General features: G+C 50.1%; 1 protein-coding gene across 5 annotated transcripts in view; it reads left to right on the top strand.

The window, feature by feature from the left end:
- The window catches only part of LOC135244776 (signal-induced proliferation-associated 1-like protein 2), a 129641-nt gene that overhangs the window by 87201 nt on the left and 21429 nt on the right, over positions 1 to 21011 (top strand). For all 5 annotated transcript variants that reach the window (XM_064317370.1, XM_064317346.1, XM_064317339.1 and 2 more), the window contains exons 10-15: positions 7133 to 7387; positions 12400 to 12552; positions 14284 to 14393; positions 14902 to 15002; positions 17288 to 17676; positions 18977 to 19201. In XM_064317370.1, coding sequence (XP_064173440.1) covers positions 7133 to 7387; positions 12400 to 12552; positions 14284 to 14393; positions 14902 to 15002; positions 17288 to 17676; positions 18977 to 19201 — 1233 coding nt within the window. The remainder of the gene's footprint in view (positions 1 to 7132; positions 7388 to 12399; positions 12553 to 14283; positions 14394 to 14901; positions 15003 to 17287; positions 17677 to 18976; positions 19202 to 21011) is intronic.

The raw sequence follows: 21011 nt of genomic DNA, 5'->3' as shown, positions 1-21011 counted from the left end.
CTCCTCCCTCCTTCCCTCCTTCCCTCCTCCCTTCCTCCCTCCATTCCTCACTTCTCTTCACTTCACCCCTCACCATGACACACCTACCAACTGCCACCCCCGCACCCCAGCCTCACCCAGTCATTCCCCTAACCCGACCGAACGAACTACAGCCAAGCAAAGCTTAGCGGGGTCCAGCTTTCTGCTGCTAAAGGACAGTCGACATGTGGTTTGAGTCCTCTCACATAGTTTCTTTTTCCCTCCCGAGTCATGTTTACTAACCTAGCACGAGTAATCCTGCCTATTTATCCGCGTGAGACCGGCTCCTCGTCCGTGAAGACGGAGGACCGCCAGGACCTGAGCGCTGGTTCATAGCCAGGCTGCTGGGATACGCCCCTACCAGCGTCAATCAGACTCTGACTGGCAGCTTGGCCGCTGGCCCCGCTGCAGGGATTGTGCGTATTGGAGACAATGAACGGAAGGGGTTCAAATGTTTTAGTGAAGGCTCGAGAGAGCGAACTTGGCGGCGCGCTAGGATTCTTTCACCGCGTCGCGCGATCGCTGATCCTCTCCTGTCAGACTTCGTCGAGGCGCAAGCGTGCTCAGGCAAGCGGAAGAGAGGTGCTAAAATGCTAAAAATCGTGCCCTGGTTTCTTATTCCACGTCGCCCTGAAAGTCAATGTGGAGCCCTCGGTCAAACGGTTAGCATAACGTGCTAGCATAAGGTGTACGGTTACTTTGGCAACCGACTTTAAAAACACCAGCTTTCAGCGGGTCGGCTAAGTCATGCAAATCAGGAGCAGATGGTGCACGTGCACGTGCGTGTGTATGTGAGCGTGTGTACGTGGGTGTACGTGTGTGGGTATATATGCGTATATGTGTGTTTGTGTTCACGTATATGTGTGTTTGTTTGTCTTTGCTGACCTATTTGGGTTGTTAGCTGTTGAATGTGTGAACAGGCTGAACCGGATTTTCTTATCCTTTCATTTCTACCTGTCAATAACTGACACCACCCTGTTCTCTTCATGCGTGCTTCTCATTGTGTCTGGGCAACACTGCTGTCCATCTCCACTCACGAAAACAAATGGTGCGTCTCAACATCTAATCCTTAAGCATAGGATAATGCCCACATTAAACACCCCTTAGGCAGGTTTCAGCTTAACAATTTCAAGATTAAATGTGTGCCGTTTAATGCACGATTGTGTGTGTGTGAGTGTGTGTGTGTGTGTGTGTTTATACATGTTTTTGTGTGTGTGTGTGTGCATGCATACGTGTGTGTGTGTGGTGCATGTGCATGTGTTGGTATGTGTGTATGTGTGCGTGCAGGCGAGTGTATGCACGTATATGCATGCGTATATGTACCGTACAGTGCGTTGGGTATAGATTGCATAGATCCCTTCCCATGGAGTAGCCACACCCCCTCTTCCTTTCCCGCTTCACGTGTCACGTTTGCGCGTCCCGTTCGCACGTGTCACGTCCGTGTGTCTTCAGTCACGCCGCACACACAGGGAGACGTTTTGCATAGATTTGCGCTTGAACTCGTGACCCCCTCTGCACTCATTTGCAAGTGAGATGCCAGCACAGTGCCTGTGGGGGTGGGGGGGGGGGGGGGGGATGTCACAAATGCATCACAGCACCCTCTCGATGAAGAGGGGCAGGTTTGCTCATTTTAGCGAGGGGGAGTGGGGCTATGGGGGGTGGGGGGAGACAGCAGAAAGCGCAAGGCTGCATGCTAACGGCTCGTGTCTGTAAGACAGACCCGGGGCCCTCCTGCCTGTCCTAAAGGCTCCCAGCCACGGCCAGTCAGCGCTCCTCACTAACGATAACGAGACAGGCCGCGTGATTAATGACGAGACGCTTCCTGCGCGAGCGGCGCGTTTCCGATTTGCATCCGGCTCCCGGCTCGCGGAAATTAAGACGGGAGCGTTTGAGCTCCCCCCGGAGCGGCCATCGCTCGGATACCGTCGCCAGCGTAACGGAGAGAGGCTGCGATGAGTCAGAGGGAGATTTCTTTTAAAAAAAAAAAAAAGATTTATTTTGATTTTTATTTATTAATTTTTTATTAGACTTCTTTTTTCGCAAATTGCCTGCAGCTGAAGCTGCGACTTATTTTTTTATTTTATTGCATTATTTTTTTTTTGCTGTCTTTCATGCGCGCTCTAATGTGAAATTTAACCCAGCCGCTCCTTTTCAGCTCACGGTTTTGGCCCGCCTGCTGTACATTTTGATGGATTTTTTTTGGGGCGGGTGCGGGGGGAATAAGGCCTCGTTCTTTCCACAGTGTTTTTTGTTTTTTTTTTTCCCGACCACACACTTTGTTTCAAAACGGTCCGGGCAGATTTAAACCGATGGGTCTTCAGACGCTCGCCACGACTCGTTGCAAACCAGCGACGGATCCCCCCTGCCCGCTTTGGAATCGGCCCGTTTACTTCCTCACGCGGTACGAGGAAGTGACTTTGGCACAATTATGGATCGGGGTTTACCGAAATGAGGTTGCATATGGCGATCAGCCGGAGATTTATGTCTCTTCTTCTTCACTTCTGCATGCGCTGTGCTTGTAGAGGTGGTGGGGGGGGGGGGGGGGTATTGAAACTTACCCCAAATCCCAACCTGCCCCCTGTCCCCCACCCTCCCCCTAGTGCCTCCCTCCAGTCCCAGCCCTGGAAAGTACGACAAACTGAACGATGGACCCGCAAGAAACTGTGCGTAGAACTGCGTTATGAGTCTTCTTACCGCACTGGCCATGACAGTGATGCAGTCATAAATACGCATTGACAGGCGGTACCAGGGAAAGAAAGCATTCTTAGAAGTGCTAGTAAACACACCCTGCTCATTCTCTGTGAAGCGTGCAGAACAATCAAGTAACCACTTTTCTTTTTTGGGTGGGGGGGGGGGGGATGGTTTATGGGGCAATACTGAGAAGCTGAGCAGGTGTCTCTGTTTACCAAAAAACAAATATACCCTGAATATAAAACCTCTTGAATGCGGGCATACGGAGTTAAATTACACAAGCGACATTATAGACTGAGCGGCAGCGGACTATAAATCTTTTTATTTTTCTCTTTTTGTTGTACCTCCAATAAGAATGACAGTTCTTGGACATCTTCCAGATTTTGTTTCAGTTTTGTTTTGCTGTAAGAGAGCAGATTAGTCAAGGCATTCAGTCTGAGCGTTGCATGGATTTGTCCAATTGCAGGAGGGATTTCAGAAAAACATTCATGTTCTTGCACAGTGTTATTTGTTCTTTTCAGCATCTGCCAAACTCACAATACAAGGATCAATGAAATAATAAAAGAATAAATCTATTGGTGCTTAAATCCATTTTTTGTTTGCTTGTATCAAATAGTATTATTGCGCATAATGAAGTCTTGAAATCTCTCAGATAAACATTCACACAATTACAAACAGACCCACAATGCATTTTTCTCCATCGGTGTATAATTATCATTATTTTTTTGTGTGTGTGATATTGAGTGAACTTCCTGGGTCTATAATAACATTGCTAGTCATGATATAGAGGCATTAGATTGCTAAATGTTTTATGTAAATCACTATGAGCCTAATGTTAGTGTACGTTATAGACCCCTGACCCACTTTCTGCTGTAGAGGCCACCTCTCCTATCATCACTGTCCTCAACGTGACTCTCTATTCCGTCGGAATGAATATCCGACACGGTCTCTCGTCCGGTTACCCTCCACCCGTTCCACGCTCTTCCCGCGGGGGAGAGAGAGAGAGAGAATTTGGCGGGAGGTGCGGAGCGTGTCTCCAAGGTGATTCGGGAGTCTCTTCCCGCACTTCACCTGAGGTAATTACGGGCCCGGGCCTCGGGCTGTGCATTATGGGAAATTGATGCGTCGCCACCCCCCCCACCACCCCACAGGGGACCCCCCCAGGCAAACAAAAGACCAAAGGCCAGACCTCACGACCCCAGCTGTCAGATGGCTTTATTGATGGCTATCGACAGGTCATTTACGAGCAGCCCCTCCCCCACGTTTAGCGGCTTCGCGGCTCCTGGGAAGGACAATGGGAAACGGGACAGTGTAATGGTTAGGGAACCCGAACTCGTTTAGCTGTGCTAAACCTAGCGCCCAGCGTGTGCTGAATTCCTAAAATGCTAAACGTGAGGGGTGCCCATGTAGTATAACGGGTTGCAGGTTTAATTCCAGCTGGGGCACTGCCGTTGTAACCCTTGAGCAAATGTGCTTGACCTGAATTGTTTCAGTATATATCCAGCTGTATAAATGGATGCTATATAAAAAGATGCCAATGTTGTATAAATTGCGCAATTCCTAAAATGCTAAATTCCTAAAATGTAAACGCACCCATTGCGGCCTCCTCGTTGCGACCTCCCCGGCCACCTCCACACTGCCACTAGGGAGCGCTGCCCTGTCTGTCATGGACCGGCGGTTGGCCAATATTGACTCCAATCTCCCAACAGTGTAAATAATTTCCGTAATAGCCGAGCGCTCGCGATTGTTTAGGGCAAAGAAACCCGCTACTGCACTTAGAGCTCATTAGCTCCATGACCACGGCCAACGCGTTTGGCGAATCCATTAAATGCGTACACCCCTGTTCACCCAGAGGCCTCAAACCCACATACATTATATCTGATTACAGATGTACGGACGGAGGAAGCGATACCGTTGAAGGGCCGATCGCGGTGCCGCCCACTGTTTGAGGCCAAGTGGTGTGACGGCGCAAACGAACCTCTGACGCGTTCGTATTTTCCATCAGCGCTCCGTATGGATCCGAAGCTTTTAACTGTAAAAAAAAAAAAAAAAGAAAGAAAGAAATGGCTGCTTTCGATGTAATGGGAGCATCGCTACAGGCCTCTGACGTTCCGGGATGTTTTTGGCTAGAGAGCCGTTGACGTTGTCGTTGACCGGTGACGTCAATCACGTTGTGCCGTTAGTTCACGCACACACACACACACACACACACACACACACACACACACACACTGTTTAACGGCCAGGTTAGCAACTGTGTTATACACATTTAACGATCAAACTGATTTCATATTTAACACACGGCCCTCACTTTGGGGACAGTGGGTGCTGCGTTCTGATGCCCTGAAATTTAATGGTACCAATAGGTGTCTGGCAGTACCTTTTATTTCTCTTACTTCCTTGGTTTGCTTTTTTTTTGTACAGTACCTGCTTCTCCCCTCTCTCACTTTTAGTATTAAGCAGTCTTGCGTGCTGCAGCTGATATAAAAATAAGTCTTGTCATAATTGATTTTCCGGCAGAGATGTTCCTCCATCGTGACTCTCTGATCACTGATAAGAGCAGTGCAGGATGCAGCCTGTGCTATTCTGGTAAAAGACGCTCGTATATGAGCAGCCCTTCAGAATTATTGGGCTCCAGGGCTGTCGAAATGTGGCCTCATCTTGCCCCTGTAGCTCTTCAAGCGCACCAAAAAACTGTGATTTTTTAGGGCCTGATTTACTAAGATCTTTAGCCTGTGCAAAACCTTTTAGCACATGTGAAACCAATAACACAACCGGTGATTGGTGCAAAACAAATACCATGACCAGTCATTGGTCATATTATTGTTTTTGCACATGGTACAGTAAAGTCTTAGTAAATCAGGCCCTTAGTCTTCAACCGGGTTCCTTACATTAATCTCCTTTTAGCTTGTATATCAATTTGGAGCTCGAACAAAGGAAATTATTTAAGCAAAGAGCCAGAAATCTTTGAAAATGAAACCAATAGTGTGAAGGACTCTACCAGGCGCTTTGTAAAGACGGCAGAGCAGGAACGTGAAAATGGAAACAGGAGGGGAGAGAGAGAGGGAGAAACCACAGCCTTTTCTGGCTGCAGCTCCGTGTAATGTAGCCTACAGAGTATCCGTGGATACAAAGCTGTTCTTTTATTGTGTTTTGTGGAAAATGGAGGTGTTTTTGGGGGGGTTTGTATGAAACCAGTTTTGAGGGTTGAGGGAGTGGAACAGCCAGGCTTTTCCTAACACCTCTCCAAACACCTCCGCCTCGAGTAATGTAGTGTGAAATGGCATCAGACCCACTGTATGATCCCCCCCCCACACCCCCATCCCCTCCCCTCCCCTCCCCCAAACACCCCCCGCCCTCCCCGATCATTCCGCCAGCCCCCGGTGCAGCGGCGACGGGGAACTGGGCCAGGTGAATGGAAACCGTGGCGATGGAGGGTCAGGGATCCATGGCGACCCATTGAGTGCTGCTTTAGCGGAGATTTGTGCCTGTCCGTAGCGCGTGGCGGGGGGGGGGGCATTTGGCAGTCATACGCTATCGCTTTCTGTCAGGCGAGCGGTTTTTGATTAAGGGCCGGTGCGGCGGGAACCGCGGGAGGTTCCGGAAGGCAGCGTGTAGGGTTCCAGCGTCTCTACCGCTCGAAAGCTTGCTCTCCCATTTCACTCTCTCTCTCTCCCTCTCTCTCTCTCTCTCTCTCCTTCTCTCTTTCTCTCTGTCTCTCACTCACACGCACACACATCCTCTCTTCTGCTTCCCAATGTTCATGTATGTATGTGTGTGTGTGGGGAGTGGGGGGGGGGTGCATTTGTATACGTACGTACAGGCAAACTGCTGGTTTGGCAGTAACCAGAGGGCAAACAAATGGCAGACACACACACACACATACACACACTCACGCATACACACACAAACTTGCACACACACACCAGCTGACGGAAATATAAGCGCATCCTGTATGCAAGGATTTTTATATTCATATATATATTTTAGGTTGTCAGTCGCCCTGGGCTTTTTAATGCTAATGAAAGCATTTCTGCAGCTCGAACACAGAAGAAGCACCAGCACACCCCCCCCCCCCACCCCCGCCCGCCACCCCTACTTTCAGCTTTCTGCTGGGGCATCTTTGCCGTCCAACCCATCCATCCGTCCCCATGGAACAGTGTGTGCACTCCTTCTCTTAGTACCTACTCTCAAATCAACCCTCCCCCCTCCCGCCCACACAAAAAAAAATATATGTTTACATTACCATCTTTGCTCGCCCAAAATCCCCAACCTCCCCTCTCCCCCACTCCTCAAATCATGCCGACCACCCGTATCACCGTGCCGACCACCCGTATCACCATGCCGACCACCCGTATCACCATGCCGACCACCCGTATCGCCGTGCCGACCTGCTCCTGGTCTGTGTGTCCTGGCTGTGCAGGGGCTGCTCGGAGCTGTACCGCATCCCCATGGTGGAGTACAAGCTGGACAGCGAGGGCACGCCCTGCGAGTACAAGACGCCCTTCAGGAGGAACACCACCTGGCACCGCGTGCCCCCCCCGGGCCAGCCGCTGGCCCGCGGCTCCCCCACCCAGGGCCCCGACCGCCCGCCCTGCCAGCAGCTCCTCCAGCAGGGACAGGGCCCGCCCATCCCCCGAAGCACCTCCTTCGACAGGAAGCTGCAGGACGGGCCCAGGTACAGGAACCCCTCCCCTCCCCTCCTCTCTCCTCCCATCCTCTTCTCTCCTCTCCTCTCCTGTCATCCACTCCTCTCCTCCCCTCCACTTCTCTACTGTCCTCCCACCGCCTCCTATCTTCCCATCCTCTCTTCCCATCATCTCCTCTTCTTTCACTCCCCTCTCTCTGGCATCTACTCTCCATAATCCATCTCTTCCTCTCCATCTTTTCAACTCTACTCTCCTCCCCTCTTCTTATCCTCCCATTCTTCTCTCTCATCTACTCTCCTCAATCCTTCATTTCCTCTCATCATTTCTCTTTCATCCCCCCCCCTCCGCCCCCCAGTCAGGTGTGTCTGTGCCTCAGCTTCTAATGGGTGTCTCCTGGTGTATATAAGGGAATTATAACTGAGAATATGAGAGTGGAGAATATGATCTTATGAGGAGGGCTGGGGGGGGGTCAGTAACAGCAGGCTGGCATAGCGTCCATGTGCCATGTGTTTATCTTTCCAGAGGGCCTGTGAGGTAATGCTGAAGAGACCGTAATGAGCATGTGCAAATGGGTTGGTGGGGGTGGGCTGTGGGTCACGGTCGGTGGGGGCTGGGGGGGGGGTGGTGGTGGGGTGATGGTTGGGGGTTGGGGGTGGGTGTTAGCAGAGGACAGGAAACAGTGCTGTTTGGGCGAATGAATTATTGAGCTCCTCACTGTCAGGTTTCTAAACACAGCCTAGAGGGGTGCCCTGAATAACCCCCCCCTCCCCCCTTATCGCGAACCCCCCCCTCCCCTTCCCCACTCTCCAGTGACATCACATTACCTGTCAGCTGTTCAGGGTGTTAGACTGACAGTTACTTTTCACACCGGAGAGGCCAAGGGGAATCTTTTCTCATTTTAGCTCTTTTTTCCAGGTAGAGTTCTGTCAGTAGAACAGATGGGGGAAAAGTTGAAGGTAAATTTTTGCGCAGATATCAGGAAATATGTTTCCTTACACAGAGAGCTGTCAGTGTGCTGAGCAGCTTGTCTGGGCGTGTTGGTGAAGCAGAGATTCTGGGGGGTTCTGGTCCAGGATTGACACAGTGCTGCTCCCACCCCCCCCAAAAGAAATGTCAAAATTACATTTAATAAAATGAAATAATTATTTTTTTTAATGTGGGGTAACAATAGAGTTTTTGTTCACCTGGTAGTGAGCTCCCATTTTGAGTGATTTCCTACCTCAGAAACACATCTATTTTCAGCCTCTGTTTCACCAGGAGCCTTGCAGTAACCCCCGTTCACCTGGAAAATAAAAAACGGTTTTGGTGTAAATTTAGTGTAAACACTTTCTCCCGGGAGTCCGGGAGTAAGAACAGCTCCGTCTTAACCGCGTATGAGTCGTTTGAGCTCGCCGCCGTGCATTCTGGGTAGAGCCCGACGTTGCATCATGCGGACCGTGGCCTAATGCCCTCAACCGCTCACAACGCAGCTGTGCCGGGACTGCCAAGATTTAGCCTGGTGAACATTATAATATAATTACGTATAATTACAAGTGCATAATTACACGCCCATGCCGTTCAGCCCATCCTGGCTCTTCTCGTTTACCTGCCGGAGCCGGGGGCGAGCAGACTCGTTTCGGGAGGGCATGTGTGTATTTTTTGCTTCCACCGATTACCCCTGGCTCAATTAGGTAATTAGCTCGTTAGACCGGTAGGCTGGTTTGCTCATAGATTGGGGACCGTGGAAAAAAACATTATTTTGCTGCGGGTTCGATTCCCAGCTGGCTCGCTGTGTTTGTACCCCTGGGCGAAAAAAAAAAAATATCAAGCTGAATAAACGGACTGTATTGAAGGAAAAAAAATAGTAATATGTGTAAATCCCTCTGAATAATAGCGTCTGTGATGTAGTGACAGGTTTCTACGTGAAAGATCGTTTGCAGCTCATTTAAAAAAAAATCCCTTTCAGACACCTCAATCAGAATCAGCTCTTTATCAAAATAAACCTCTTAGCCTTGGTGGCACTCACCAATGCACGGCTAGCCAAGGCTTACACGCCTCTGTGTGGCTGCCAAAAGCAATGTTAAGAGCAATAGTCCCGCCCACTTTTTTGGCACGTGGCCTACGGTCTGTGTTCTCGAACGAATCAAAGGCAAGTGAAAGGCAATTCGAATGTAAACCGTCGGACGCTCGCTCTGTGAGGGAGACTCAGCGTCTGTGAGGGGAGTGGTTTAGTGTCGAGCGGAGGACGTGCGTCCAATACATCACGCCTCCACAAACCGGCCCCCTCTGGAGAATCTGACCGATGTCCGCGCTGCTCCAGTCCCCCCCCCCCCGGCCGAACGGCGAAGAGAACGCCTTGACACCCGTCCGCCCGCACGCGTGCAGTACCGCGTTTCACGGTTCTGAGGTAACCGTGACGGCGGCACATGCTGGAGTGGGTTACCACGGTGACAGAGTTGGGGGTGGGGAGACAGAGAATAATGGCTTGCAGTGTTTTTTCATCTCCTTCCAAGCTTTTCTCAACGTGCGGTTTTTGGAAAGGGGGGTGATGGGTGGGGGTTGGGTGGATGTTACTGTTTCTCATTAGGGGAAGGGGTGTGAGGGAGTAATGACACCTAGAAAAGTTGTAGGGGGAGTGGCGAAAAGAGGGGGAGACAGAGAAATCTATAAAGCAGTCCCCCTCTTTGTGATTTAAAGGCCCTATTAGATTACTGACACTCTTTTTTTGGGGGGGTAGGGGGCAGTGCTGAAGCAGCACCTGGTCAGTGCATTCATTCCTGTTATGGCTGACACGAGAGAGGGGAGAGGGGAATGAAACCAGTGTTTTTTTTATTTGAGGCGCAGATGTGCGGGAGCGGGGGCTGGCGCGGGTGGGGGGGGGGGGCGGGTGGGATGGGGGGGGGGGTTTGGCGGTTCCCGTCGCCCGCAGCGGGTTTCTCGCGGCGGCGTTGCAGGTAGCTCTCCTGAGGTGTTAATTGGGAAGCCGGTCCCCGCGCGCCGCTGGGCGTCCCACACCTCGCCCCCCCGGGGGCCCGGGCGTCGCTGCGACACGCCGAGAACGCGCCGGAATGATCTCATCTCCTCGCCGCCTTCACGCTCCCCCTCCCCAAGCAGCCCCCCCCCCCATGGGCCCGTGTGACCTTGACCGTCATTATTTCATCTCCAACCGTTATCCAAGCTCCCCCCAAACCCCACCTCTACCTCCGACCTGGTCGCCCATCCACCCGTGTAATCGCATATTTCACGGGATCCCTGTTTTATTTAGGGTCTGTCCCACCCCCACATCCGCCCCAACCCCCCCCCCCACGCAACCAAACGCAAACACCAACTCACTCACTCATAGTGGCCTCGATGATCTCTGCTCTATATCCGAAACAATCCACAGTTTTAGGCGGTGTCATGTTCCCCCAACACCCCCACACCCCTCACCCCACACTCCCCCCTCGTCCCCCAACAAGCAGGAGAGACCTGTGTCCGGTTTCCCTCCTAAACCGCAGAACATATCTGCATCTCAGCCATTCGTTTATGGGGTGGGGGGGGGGGGTAGGCATGCTTGTCTGTTTCGCTAAGAATAGAGCCTTGGCTCCATCTGCTCTGTCTGAGGGAGAAGATATTTCCTTCCTTTATTTTTAACATGAAGAAGGGAAGAGGAAAGGAGGTTTTTCAGTTCTGGATCACACCTGCTTCTGCAACTCGCCTTCTGTCGTGGTTTTTGATTAGCTGATAAATTTCACACCTACTAAAGTGTCTTTTTTTCACGCCGGATACCTTCTCAGAAGATAACTCTGAAGAATTGTGTTTTCTTCCGTTCGGTGAAAGACAGGAAAAGAGCCCCTTTTTAAATGTTTTATATGTAAATGTTGCGGTTCTCTGATGAGATAAGACTAGATGAATGGGAATTGTATCATTTAAAGTAATCTTTTTATCAAGCACATAAGTAGATTGAAGTTAATTGTACAAATCATTTTATCGCAAATGCTTGAACTTCCTGAATGGTCAAGACCACTCATTTTTAATGAGTTTTTCATTTATGTCACATTTGTCAGAATAGCAGTTGATTCACATCTTTACTACGTATCCTTTAAGTGCATTATATTAATCCTGATGGCAGTGAGCACGTATTATTTTTAATTGGGCCGTTGCTTTGCCTCATCCATCATAGCCTTGGAAGTGTACACTACGACAGCCATTTTGTGCCTCAGACACAACACTTCATTATCGGAGAAGCCAGGTTTTGATTGGCCGACTAAAATAGGAGAGTAATTAGATGACCAATAGAGATTTGGCTGTGCCACCGAGGTTAACTCATTTTTCAGTAATTGTCAAGGAATCTTTAATGACCACGTAGTGTCAGGACCTGGGGTTAAAGGTCCCGTCCAAAAATAGAACGTCCCAGTGGGGATGATTGGAGCTTCAGAGAGAAGAGTGCCCCCTACTGGTACAAGAACACCAAGGCCATCAAAACCTTTTTCTGACCTTACGTGTCATTTATGCACTGACCAAATACAGACCCAGATTAGCTTAATGTGTTCGGCAGTTTTGCTATTTTGCGGCAGTATAGTTGTGGTAAACAAACTGTAACTTCGAGATGGTTAAAAAAATGGTGTGCGCTACCGTGTTTGAGCAAGATGCTTAAACCGGTCGACTTCAATTAAAATGTCCAGCAATATAAATTGATTGCGTGTGTAAGTCACTCTGGGTGATTCTGCCAGCAAAGCAAATAAATAGGAAAATATGAAAAAGGAGAGAGAACATGATGAAAAAGGAGAGTAAATATGACACTATAGCTGACGGCATAGTTTATACCCACAATGCACTGTGGAATTGTCTGCAGCGAATGTCCTGCTCTGTTGTAATGGGTAGAGGAAGAGAGCGAGCGCGGTTGTGTAAGTCAACTGACAGTAAATTGTCACGGTAACGGGCGAGTAGCTGAGCGGGGGGAGCTGCGGACCTGTAAATCGTCACGGTAACGGGCGAGCTGTGGACCGTGGCGGTCGGTACGCGTTATCGCTAAGCACTAAGCTCCATTTTGTGCTATCTGGTTTTTTTTTTTTTGTCGCAGAGTGTTGCAGGACCTGGACAGCCCACAGATGGCGCCGTGCGGCAAAGGGGACCCCAGCCAGCACTACCGGAGCTCTCCCAGCAACCAATCATCTTCCAGCGACCCGGGGCCTTGCGGCAGCAGCGCCTGGGCCCAGCAGGCTGCGTACGACAGGTACGCCCCGGGCAGATCTGGGATCAGTTTCCCTTGTCCGCGTCATACCTTGGGGCGTGAACCTCAGGCTTCACCGTGATAGGATACGATTTTGATTCTGAAACCGATCATAGAACGGCATCGTCAAATGTCTCGTAGTCCGGAGTGCTTTATGACTCTGATTCTTCAAAGCTGTGACCGGCCAGCCAGTCATACGATACGACTGGCCCACGAATTGCGAGCACTAAATGCCCCCCAGTTCCTGTTTGGCTCGTCTTACGGTGTCCATGGCAGCAGCCCAGACAGTGTTGTCTGGTTGGGGGGGCTGGGGGAATGGTCAGCCCCACTGTGGCAGCTGGCTGGCTGGCCCACGGTTCGAGTTACAGTCTGTTTTTTTGTGACAGTTGGGAGTCTCGCTCTCTGTGTGTGTCTGACTCACTCAAGGCTAACCACAGATTTCAGAGAAAAATGTCAGCCCCCTCCTTCCTCCCCCCCGCTCCACTTCAGCCAACTGTAGAGACCCTGGCCTGTCAACAAGATAAAAACAAAAAGCAGATAACAGCTATATAAAATATATCCCTTCCGCCAGAAAGACAATAGACTTCCTCTCCTGTTTTTTTATAGGAGGATGTTACCAAGGTTACCAGGTTCAGAGATGGAAATAATCGGCGTCTTCCAGGTGTGCGGTCGAAGGCATTAAGTAGCGATTGAATCGGGAAGGTTTTATAACCGCGGAAAAAAGCGAGAAGGCTCCAACCCCCCCCCGTGTAAATTCTTACGGGGTGACCTCGCCCAACGTCATTACGAGGTGTTACATCGGGACGCCGGTGGCGCGCGCGGTAAATTGAACTCGTCTCCTCGTGTGCGTAGCGCCGTCGTTTCCTCCGTCCTCCGCCAACGTCGTGATCTCTTCGTTTTAACGTTAGCCGTCCCTCGGCGGCGGCGGCTCTGTGACGGCTCCTTTGCTGAGAGCGCCACGTAGCGGTTGGCTTTGTTTGATTGGCTAATGCGTTAGCCTGGTTGCGACAAGCCCGTCAGACGGCTAACGGCTAAGTTCTCCTGCTCCGCCACAGGAAGTTGGCTTGCAAGCTCTTAGCCCCCTGCGTCCCCGTCAGCCTTCAGAGATGTTTACACGAGCGCATTTTAATTGAAAAATCTGGTTCGCCGTGATGTAGTCGTCAAGCGGCACTTCAATTAACCCCTTTTGACATACCCTTTTGAGCCTCTCGAGGTACAATCGTCATGCTAATGCTAATCTAACAACCTGAACGCGTTCCTGCTTTGTTGATACGTAGCCTCTGTGGTCCAGACAAGGCGGATTACCCGCTGTTGTTGTGTCATTTGTATTGATGTGTGGTGCGTGAGGTGCACAGTATTATCCCCTCACTGTAGTTCACAATGGCAACGTCACAAAGTTATTCCGTGGTTGGCGGTAACATTAGTGTTAGCGTCACACACCTGGCTGCACGCACACCTTGGGCAAATGGTGCTCTCATGATGTTTTGGATGCCTTGGGGCCCAGATCCATTTCAGTTTGGTCAATTAAAGTTAAAAGTTAAAATCCTTACACAACATTATTATGGGGGCATTTTTCAGTCAATGAAAAAAAATTCTGTTTGTTTTCCTGAACTAAGTGAATGGAAAGGGAATTGACCCTATTCTTGTCTGGAGATTTTTTTGAGAGTGATTTATGACTGTTAGAACCAGTAAGTCCGGTTATAACCAGTTCTGACCGGTCTGCCCCGCCCACAGCTGCCAATCACCCGTGCTCCACGACCGGTCGGGCGACAGCCTGGGGGCCCATGTGGACGGGGAGGGGCTGAGAGAGAGAGAGCCCACGCTGGAGAGGACCAGATCAGCCGGTAAGCCCCTCCCACAAACCAGCAGTCGCCACGGAACCACAAACCTGACACTTCTGTGACCGTGTGACCATGTTTAGCTGAGAAGGAAAGCCGAATATCACCATAGCTCTTTCATTAGCCTGCGTGATCAGTCAAATCACCTGTGGCAGTAATAGGGCGGTAGTGTAGTATAGTGGTTAGGCAGCTGGGCACCTGCGGGTTCGATTCCCAGGAAGGGCACTGCCATTTTACCCTTGAGGGCGTTTCTGTAAATACCCAGCTGCAGGGCCACCACCAGGGATTTTGGGCCTCATATAGATCTCACATTGGGCACCACCACCCCAGGAAATCTTATAGTGTTTTCTAATATTTTTCGAGGGCCCCTGCCAGTCAGAACCCTTGGCATCATCCTAAATCCCACCCCCTCCATACATACGCATTTGAAAGAACGACAAGAACAAAGTAAAAATTGCGACTGTATCCGCTAAACGCCGGAATGTAAAAGCTACTTCCTGTTTCCTGTTTCCAGAGGCCAAGTGGCACATCCCCTCTACCAAAATCCTCAACGCCCTGAAGGAGAGAGGCCTGCAGAAGGAGGGGGGGAAGGACTCCCCTAACAAGCTGCCCCGGGTGAGTCCCATGGGCATGGGTTCGAGAGCACCAGCTCTCAGTTACTGTATCACTGATTCAAACCACACATGCACATGCTTTATTACCTTTTATTACTAAGTAATAGCACATCGTGATGCTTTACTACTAAATAATAGCATACATTCAGGTCCCTTATTATTGAAACACAGATGCTCTATTAATGAGTAATAAGATGCACAGAGGTGTTTTATTACTGGGTAATATGCGGAATTTATTTGCGTTCACAATAAACCAGGTGAGGTGATTGCTTGTGTAATCAGCTGCTTTAATTATTTAAGTTTTGACTAATGACAAAAATGGCAGGAGTAATCAAGGAGATTAACAAGCCTAGATGGGCTGAATGGCTTTTTCTGTCCTCAACACAAACATGCCCGCATGCACTTCTAAAGAAAATGTAGTCTTAGAAGCCTGCATGCTCTTCAGTTCTAAAGTGTAGCCTCTGAAGCCTATGGTGCTTGAAGTCTATGGTACATTCTGTTGCATGAGTACCAGCTTCCCGCGAACGCATTCGGATAAGGGAAATGCGCAATGCCGGTGTCACGTCACATCTAGTCAATGCGCACATCTATGTCCTCCGGCTGGACTCCGTGGGAGGTTGGGAGAAATGGGGCAGTTTCGCCCTCTCTCTCCGTTTCTTTTTTTCTCTCTCTCTCTCTCTCTCTCGCTCTCTCTCTCGCGCTCTCGCTCTCTCTCTCTCGCTCTCTCTCTCTCTCTCTCTCTCTCTCTCTCTCTCTCTCTCTCTCTCTCTCTCTCTCTCTCTCTCTCTCTCGCTCTCTCTCGCTCTCTCTCTCGCTCGCTCTCTCTCGCTCTCTCTCTGTCTCTCTGCGAATGGGCTCATGTTTACACCTCACACTGATGTATCAGTTAAGAAAAGGTCAGCAACCCTTATTGATGCTGTTTTTTTCTTTCTTCAGCAGGTGTCTTATGTGAGCTCTCTATCTCCCTCTTTTTCACTCTCTTAATTAAATTTCAATTCACTGGCGTTTAATTGGCAGGACAGCCAAGGTAATATTGACAAAGCATGTACACGACATCTAGCTGATATTTAAACAACAAGCAAACGGATGACCACACTGGTAAACACATAGGCATACAGTACCAAACATGAAAAAACAACACCGCTATTAATCTTTCTGTCTCTCTATTGCATTTTAATTCTCTCTCATTCTGTCTCTCTCTCTCTCTCGCTCTCTCTCACTCTCTCCCAAATGAATGTTTTCTTTTGCATGTTACAGTGTTATATTACCGTTTTTCCATGCCGTGCTATTGCATTTTGTCCCAGGGCAAAGCGATACTTAATGCATACAAGAAAGCGAATTACTGTGACATGTTCATTTACATTGCATTACATTTACTTAGCGGACGCTTTTATCCAAAGCGACGTACAAAAGTGCACATCATGGTCATTGGACAACTACAAAACAAATGTTCGATAAGGCACATTTTGTTATGGCCGTCCAAGCTAAGCGGCGCAGGAGCTAACAATCGCACCGCTGCATCTCCAGCTTGTTTGAATCCTGCATGTGAATGCATGTGGTACTGCTTGGTTATGGTCCGCGGTGGGACCGAAGCGCGGTTAATTCTTTGTTCCTGTACGGCTGTGCGGGAGAAGAAGAAGACGACGCCAGCTCTAAATATAGACCCCCTTAATTACCGCTCCGAGTGGGGCCTGGCTTTGTGTGCTGGTTAGCCAGGCCTCTCTCGCTGTACTCCCGTCTCCAGGGAGACCTGCTCTCTTCTCCTCTTCTCTCGGATATGTAGCCCGGCCTCTCTCTCGCGCGTTAATGGACGACTCCCCTCGATGCGTCTCCCTGGCCACTTAGCTGATTGAGAGCCGTTAAACCACAGCCTTCGAAAAGGACCTCCTCCCTGAGACTAGATAATTAATGCTGTGGCTCGGTATTGTCCTATAGTGCGTCATTACTGTGTAACTGATGTGCTATTATCATGTTATTAATGTGGCGTTGTATAACAAAGACAGAAGCTGCTCCACTCACTGTTTAAGCGACTCTAGCAGCTACTACTGGTACAGCTTATTACTGGGAAGAAATTTGTTATTTTCATGTTATTGAAAAGCTGCACCGCAATTTATTTGACTAGTTGCACAATGTTGAGCACCACCTTGTTAATCTGTTATTATGTTATTAATGAACTGTACCACAGTTTATTTGACTCTAGATAGACAATTTCAAGCAGCACATTGTTAATGTGTTATAACTGGCTAAGTAATGTGTTATTATCGTGTTATTACTGTGTAATTACAGACGGGAGATAAGAGCTGCCCCAGCCACTGTTCCAGCCACTCCAGCAGTAACACCCTGTCCAGCAACGCCTCCAGCAACAGCGACGACAAGCACTTCGGCTCGGGCGACCTGATGGACCCGGAGCTTCTCGGGCTCACCTACATCAAGGGGGCATCGACGGACAGCGGCATCGACACGGCCCCCTGCATGCCCCCGCCCCCCCTGACGGGCGTGGCCGGCGCCCGGGTGGTGCTGCAGGGCCAGGGGGGGCAGGTGCTGGGCTGGGTGGGGGAGCACCCGGACGACGGGGTCCCGGAGGAAGAGCAGGCCAAGCTCTACCTGACCCAGGGGTACATCTCCATGGCCGAGGACAGCATGGGGGACCTGAGTGAGATCTCCTCCCACTCCAGGTAGGGCTCACCTATAGCTTAGAGTTCCTTTATCCAGGTAGGGCTCACCTGTAACTTAGGGTTCCTTTATCCAGGTAGGGCTCACCTGTAACTTAGGGTTCCTTTATCCAGGTAGGGCTCACCTGTAACTTAGGGTTCCTTTATCCAGGTAGGGCTCACCTGTAACTTAGGGTTCCTTTATCCAGGTAGGGCTCACCTGTAACTTAGGTTTCCTTTATCCAGGTAGGGCTCACCTGTAACTTAGGGTTCCTTTATCCAGGTAGGGCTCACCTGTGACTTAGGTTTCCTTTATCCAGGTAGGGCTCACCTGTAGCTTAGGGTTTCTTTATCCAGGTAGGGCTCACCTGTAGCTTAGTGTTCCTTCATCCAGGTAAGGCTCACCTGTAATTTAGGGTTCCTTTATCCAGGAAGGCCTAACCTGTAGCCTAGGGTTTCTTAAGCTGTGCCTCAGAGCACACAGAATGGAGAGAGTCCTGGGTTTTGGGTAGTAATATGGGTTGTTGATAATGGGATCTAAGGGGAGTATTTTTCAAATATTACGGATATCTAAAGAGTTAAAGTATTTCCGTGCGTGCGTTTGGCTTGCACCTGGACGGCGGGCAGCTGCCCGTGGCGGTACAGCGCTGTCTGGCCGAGGCGTCGGGGGGGCGGGGCTTGTCCGCCGCGGAGCTGGGCTTTAGCCAGATAAGAGCGGCGAGTCACGACTCCTGCTAGCCAACCCTCATGCGTCATCCGTCAACGGCCTGTTTATTCAAGCCTTTGAGAAAACAATCCTGTGAGTCATGACATGGATGAATATGTTGTTTTGGTACGGATGGTCAGCAGTGTAGTGAGGGAACTTGGCTTGTGAAACGTTGGGGGATTGATTCCTAGCTGGGGTGCTGCCATTGTACCCTTGAGCAAGGTACTTAACTCAACCTGCTTCAGTAAATATTCAGCTGTTTAAATGGCTTGTGTGTTAAAAAAATAATGATAATAATGGAATGTTTATGTTGCGAGTCCCTCTGGATAAATGGCAAAATGTGATGTAGCACATGGAAAGTCAGAATGTATTAGATATAATATAATATGCATAATGTGCATATTTTTTTTTTTTAGTATGAAAATTGTTTATTAGAAAATGTATGCTTTATTAGTGTAGTCTTAACCCATTGCTTCTTCCGTGTTTTTGTGCCCTTCAAAAAATTGGTTGCATTTCTTTCTGAATAACAATTGGCTGAGCAGCCTGTCATTCTTTACGCCCTGATCTGTCATTGGCCACTCGCAGTCACACGATCCTCTGTTTCTTCCCGTGTCCCAGCGGGTCCCACCACTCCGGCAGTCCCTCCGCCCGCAGCTCCAAGCTGAGCGCCTCGCTGGACTCCTCCAAAGTTTACATCGTAACCCAGGCCGGAGCCACGCCCAGCGCCAGCCCGGACTCGCGCACCTGCGGCCGTCAGGTGACCGGGAACAAGTACCTGATTGGCTGGAAGAAGTCCGAGGACAGCCCCCCTCCGGACGAGTCTGGCAGACTGTCGGAGTGCCGGTGAGTGAGTGAGTGAGTGATTGAGTGAGAGAGTGATTGAGAGAGGAGTGTCAGTGAGAGAAAGTGAGAGTGACGATGATTGAGAGAGAGAGAAAGAACAAGAGAGAGAAATAGAGGGAGGGAGGGAGGGAGGGAGGGAGGGAGAGAGTTGATTGACAGAGGGAGAGAGTGAGATAATGAGTGAGTGAAAGAGCATTAGAGAGAGAGAGAGAGTGATTGACAGAGGGAGCGAATGAGAGCGAATTAACGTGTGTGTGAAAAATCACGAGAGAGATGGAGTGTGACAGAGGGAGAGAGAGAGAGTTAATGTGTGAGTTAATAGAGAGAAAGAGAGAGAGAGAGAGAGAGAGAGAGCTACTGCAGCCAGGAGAGAGGCCTAGCGCTTGCTTTTCTCAGCGAAAGGCGTTTTAGTCGCATCGTTCACTCGTTGTTAGTTATTCATGTGGGCATCTGCGTATTTAGGTCCAGACTCTCTCCGCCTCTGGCGGTGTGGCAGAGTGCCCCTCTGCTGAGATCGCGGCCCCTGCTTTACTCATATTTATTATTCAGCGCTTTCGTTTTAAAAGCAAATTCCCGCTGACTCCTCGTAGCGTCTGTGCTTCTTTCAGTTTGTACCGTGAACGATTTTTGTTTAATATATACAGCGCATTTGAGCTAGTTATTTTTAAATGAACAAAGAGCGCTGGGAAAATATGATGTTGTGTAAACACTCAGTGTGCTGAATGTTAACACTGCCCAGTAGGCCAGCGTTCATTAAATAGGCCTTTAACTGGGAAACGGGCTTTTGTACTGCAGGCAACGTGTCCTCTGAGCCTGAATCGAGGCAAAGACACTTACAGTGAATCTATAAAGATGTATAAACGCACGCTTCATAGCTACCTGAGCAGCTCCTGAAAAACCCCGGTCAGAGGAGCTGTGCTTCACCGCCCTGGCTCGATGAAACGCGGTACCGACACCCCCCCTCCTCCCCACCCCCCCACCCCCCCGACGCGGCAGCGCCTGTCAGCCGGCAGGGAGGCCGGAAGGCCTGATGGAAACGGACAGCAGCGTCGGTGAATGAGCTCCATAGACCGGCCGGCCCAAGGCGCCCGCCGCACGTCGCTTCTGCTTATCGAGCGGCGGCCGGAGGAGCTGTCCCCCGCGGGACGGAGGCGGTCTCGCGCCCGGCCGCGTCCGCGATCTCGAAATCGCGGGTGCGCCGCGCTTCCGCTCCGATGCTCGGCGAGAAAAACATTTGAAAAAGTTTCTTTGGGAAGCGGCCGGGAAAAGTGTAGCAGTGGCCCGGAAATCACGCAGCAATAAACTTTTCAGCTCCGTACTGTCACCGCTAAGTTCTGGTACAGATTCTTTAAGCTCACTAGATGTGCAGCTCCATACTGTTACCACTGGAAGTTCTGGTACAGATTCTTTAAGCTCACTAGATATGCAGCTCCATACTTTTACCGCTGGAAGTTCTGGTCTCGAGGTTGGGTGTTCAATCGAGGCGTCGTAGTACTGGGCTGAAACAAAATCCTGCACCCACACCAGCCCTTTTCGGATAAGATTTGACACCCCTGTTCTAAACATTCGTTACGGGGCGTCACCGAGTTCAGTACTGTGGAAATGGGCATTCTGGGGCGTAGCTGTAGCTGTAGCTGTAGCATCGAAAACTGATTTTACCCGCTGCGACCTCCTTCAGTTAAGCAGCAGAGAGGATGGCAGGCAGAATCAATAGAGCTCAAAGTGCGAGAAGCGAAGGACGGGAGGAATCGGAGCATTTGGCACTGAGTATCTGTCGAGTTTAAAGTTTCTGTGTTTTCAGTCAGGGCTT

This window comes from Anguilla rostrata, chromosome 2 (assembly GCF_018555375.3).
Source record: "Anguilla rostrata isolate EN2019 chromosome 2, ASM1855537v3, whole genome shotgun sequence".
In the NCBI taxonomy this organism is placed as follows: Eukaryota; Metazoa; Chordata; class Actinopteri; order Anguilliformes; family Anguillidae; genus Anguilla; species Anguilla rostrata.
The sequence above is the reverse complement of the archived record's forward strand: the minus strand, read 5'-3'. Positions and strand labels throughout refer to the sequence as shown.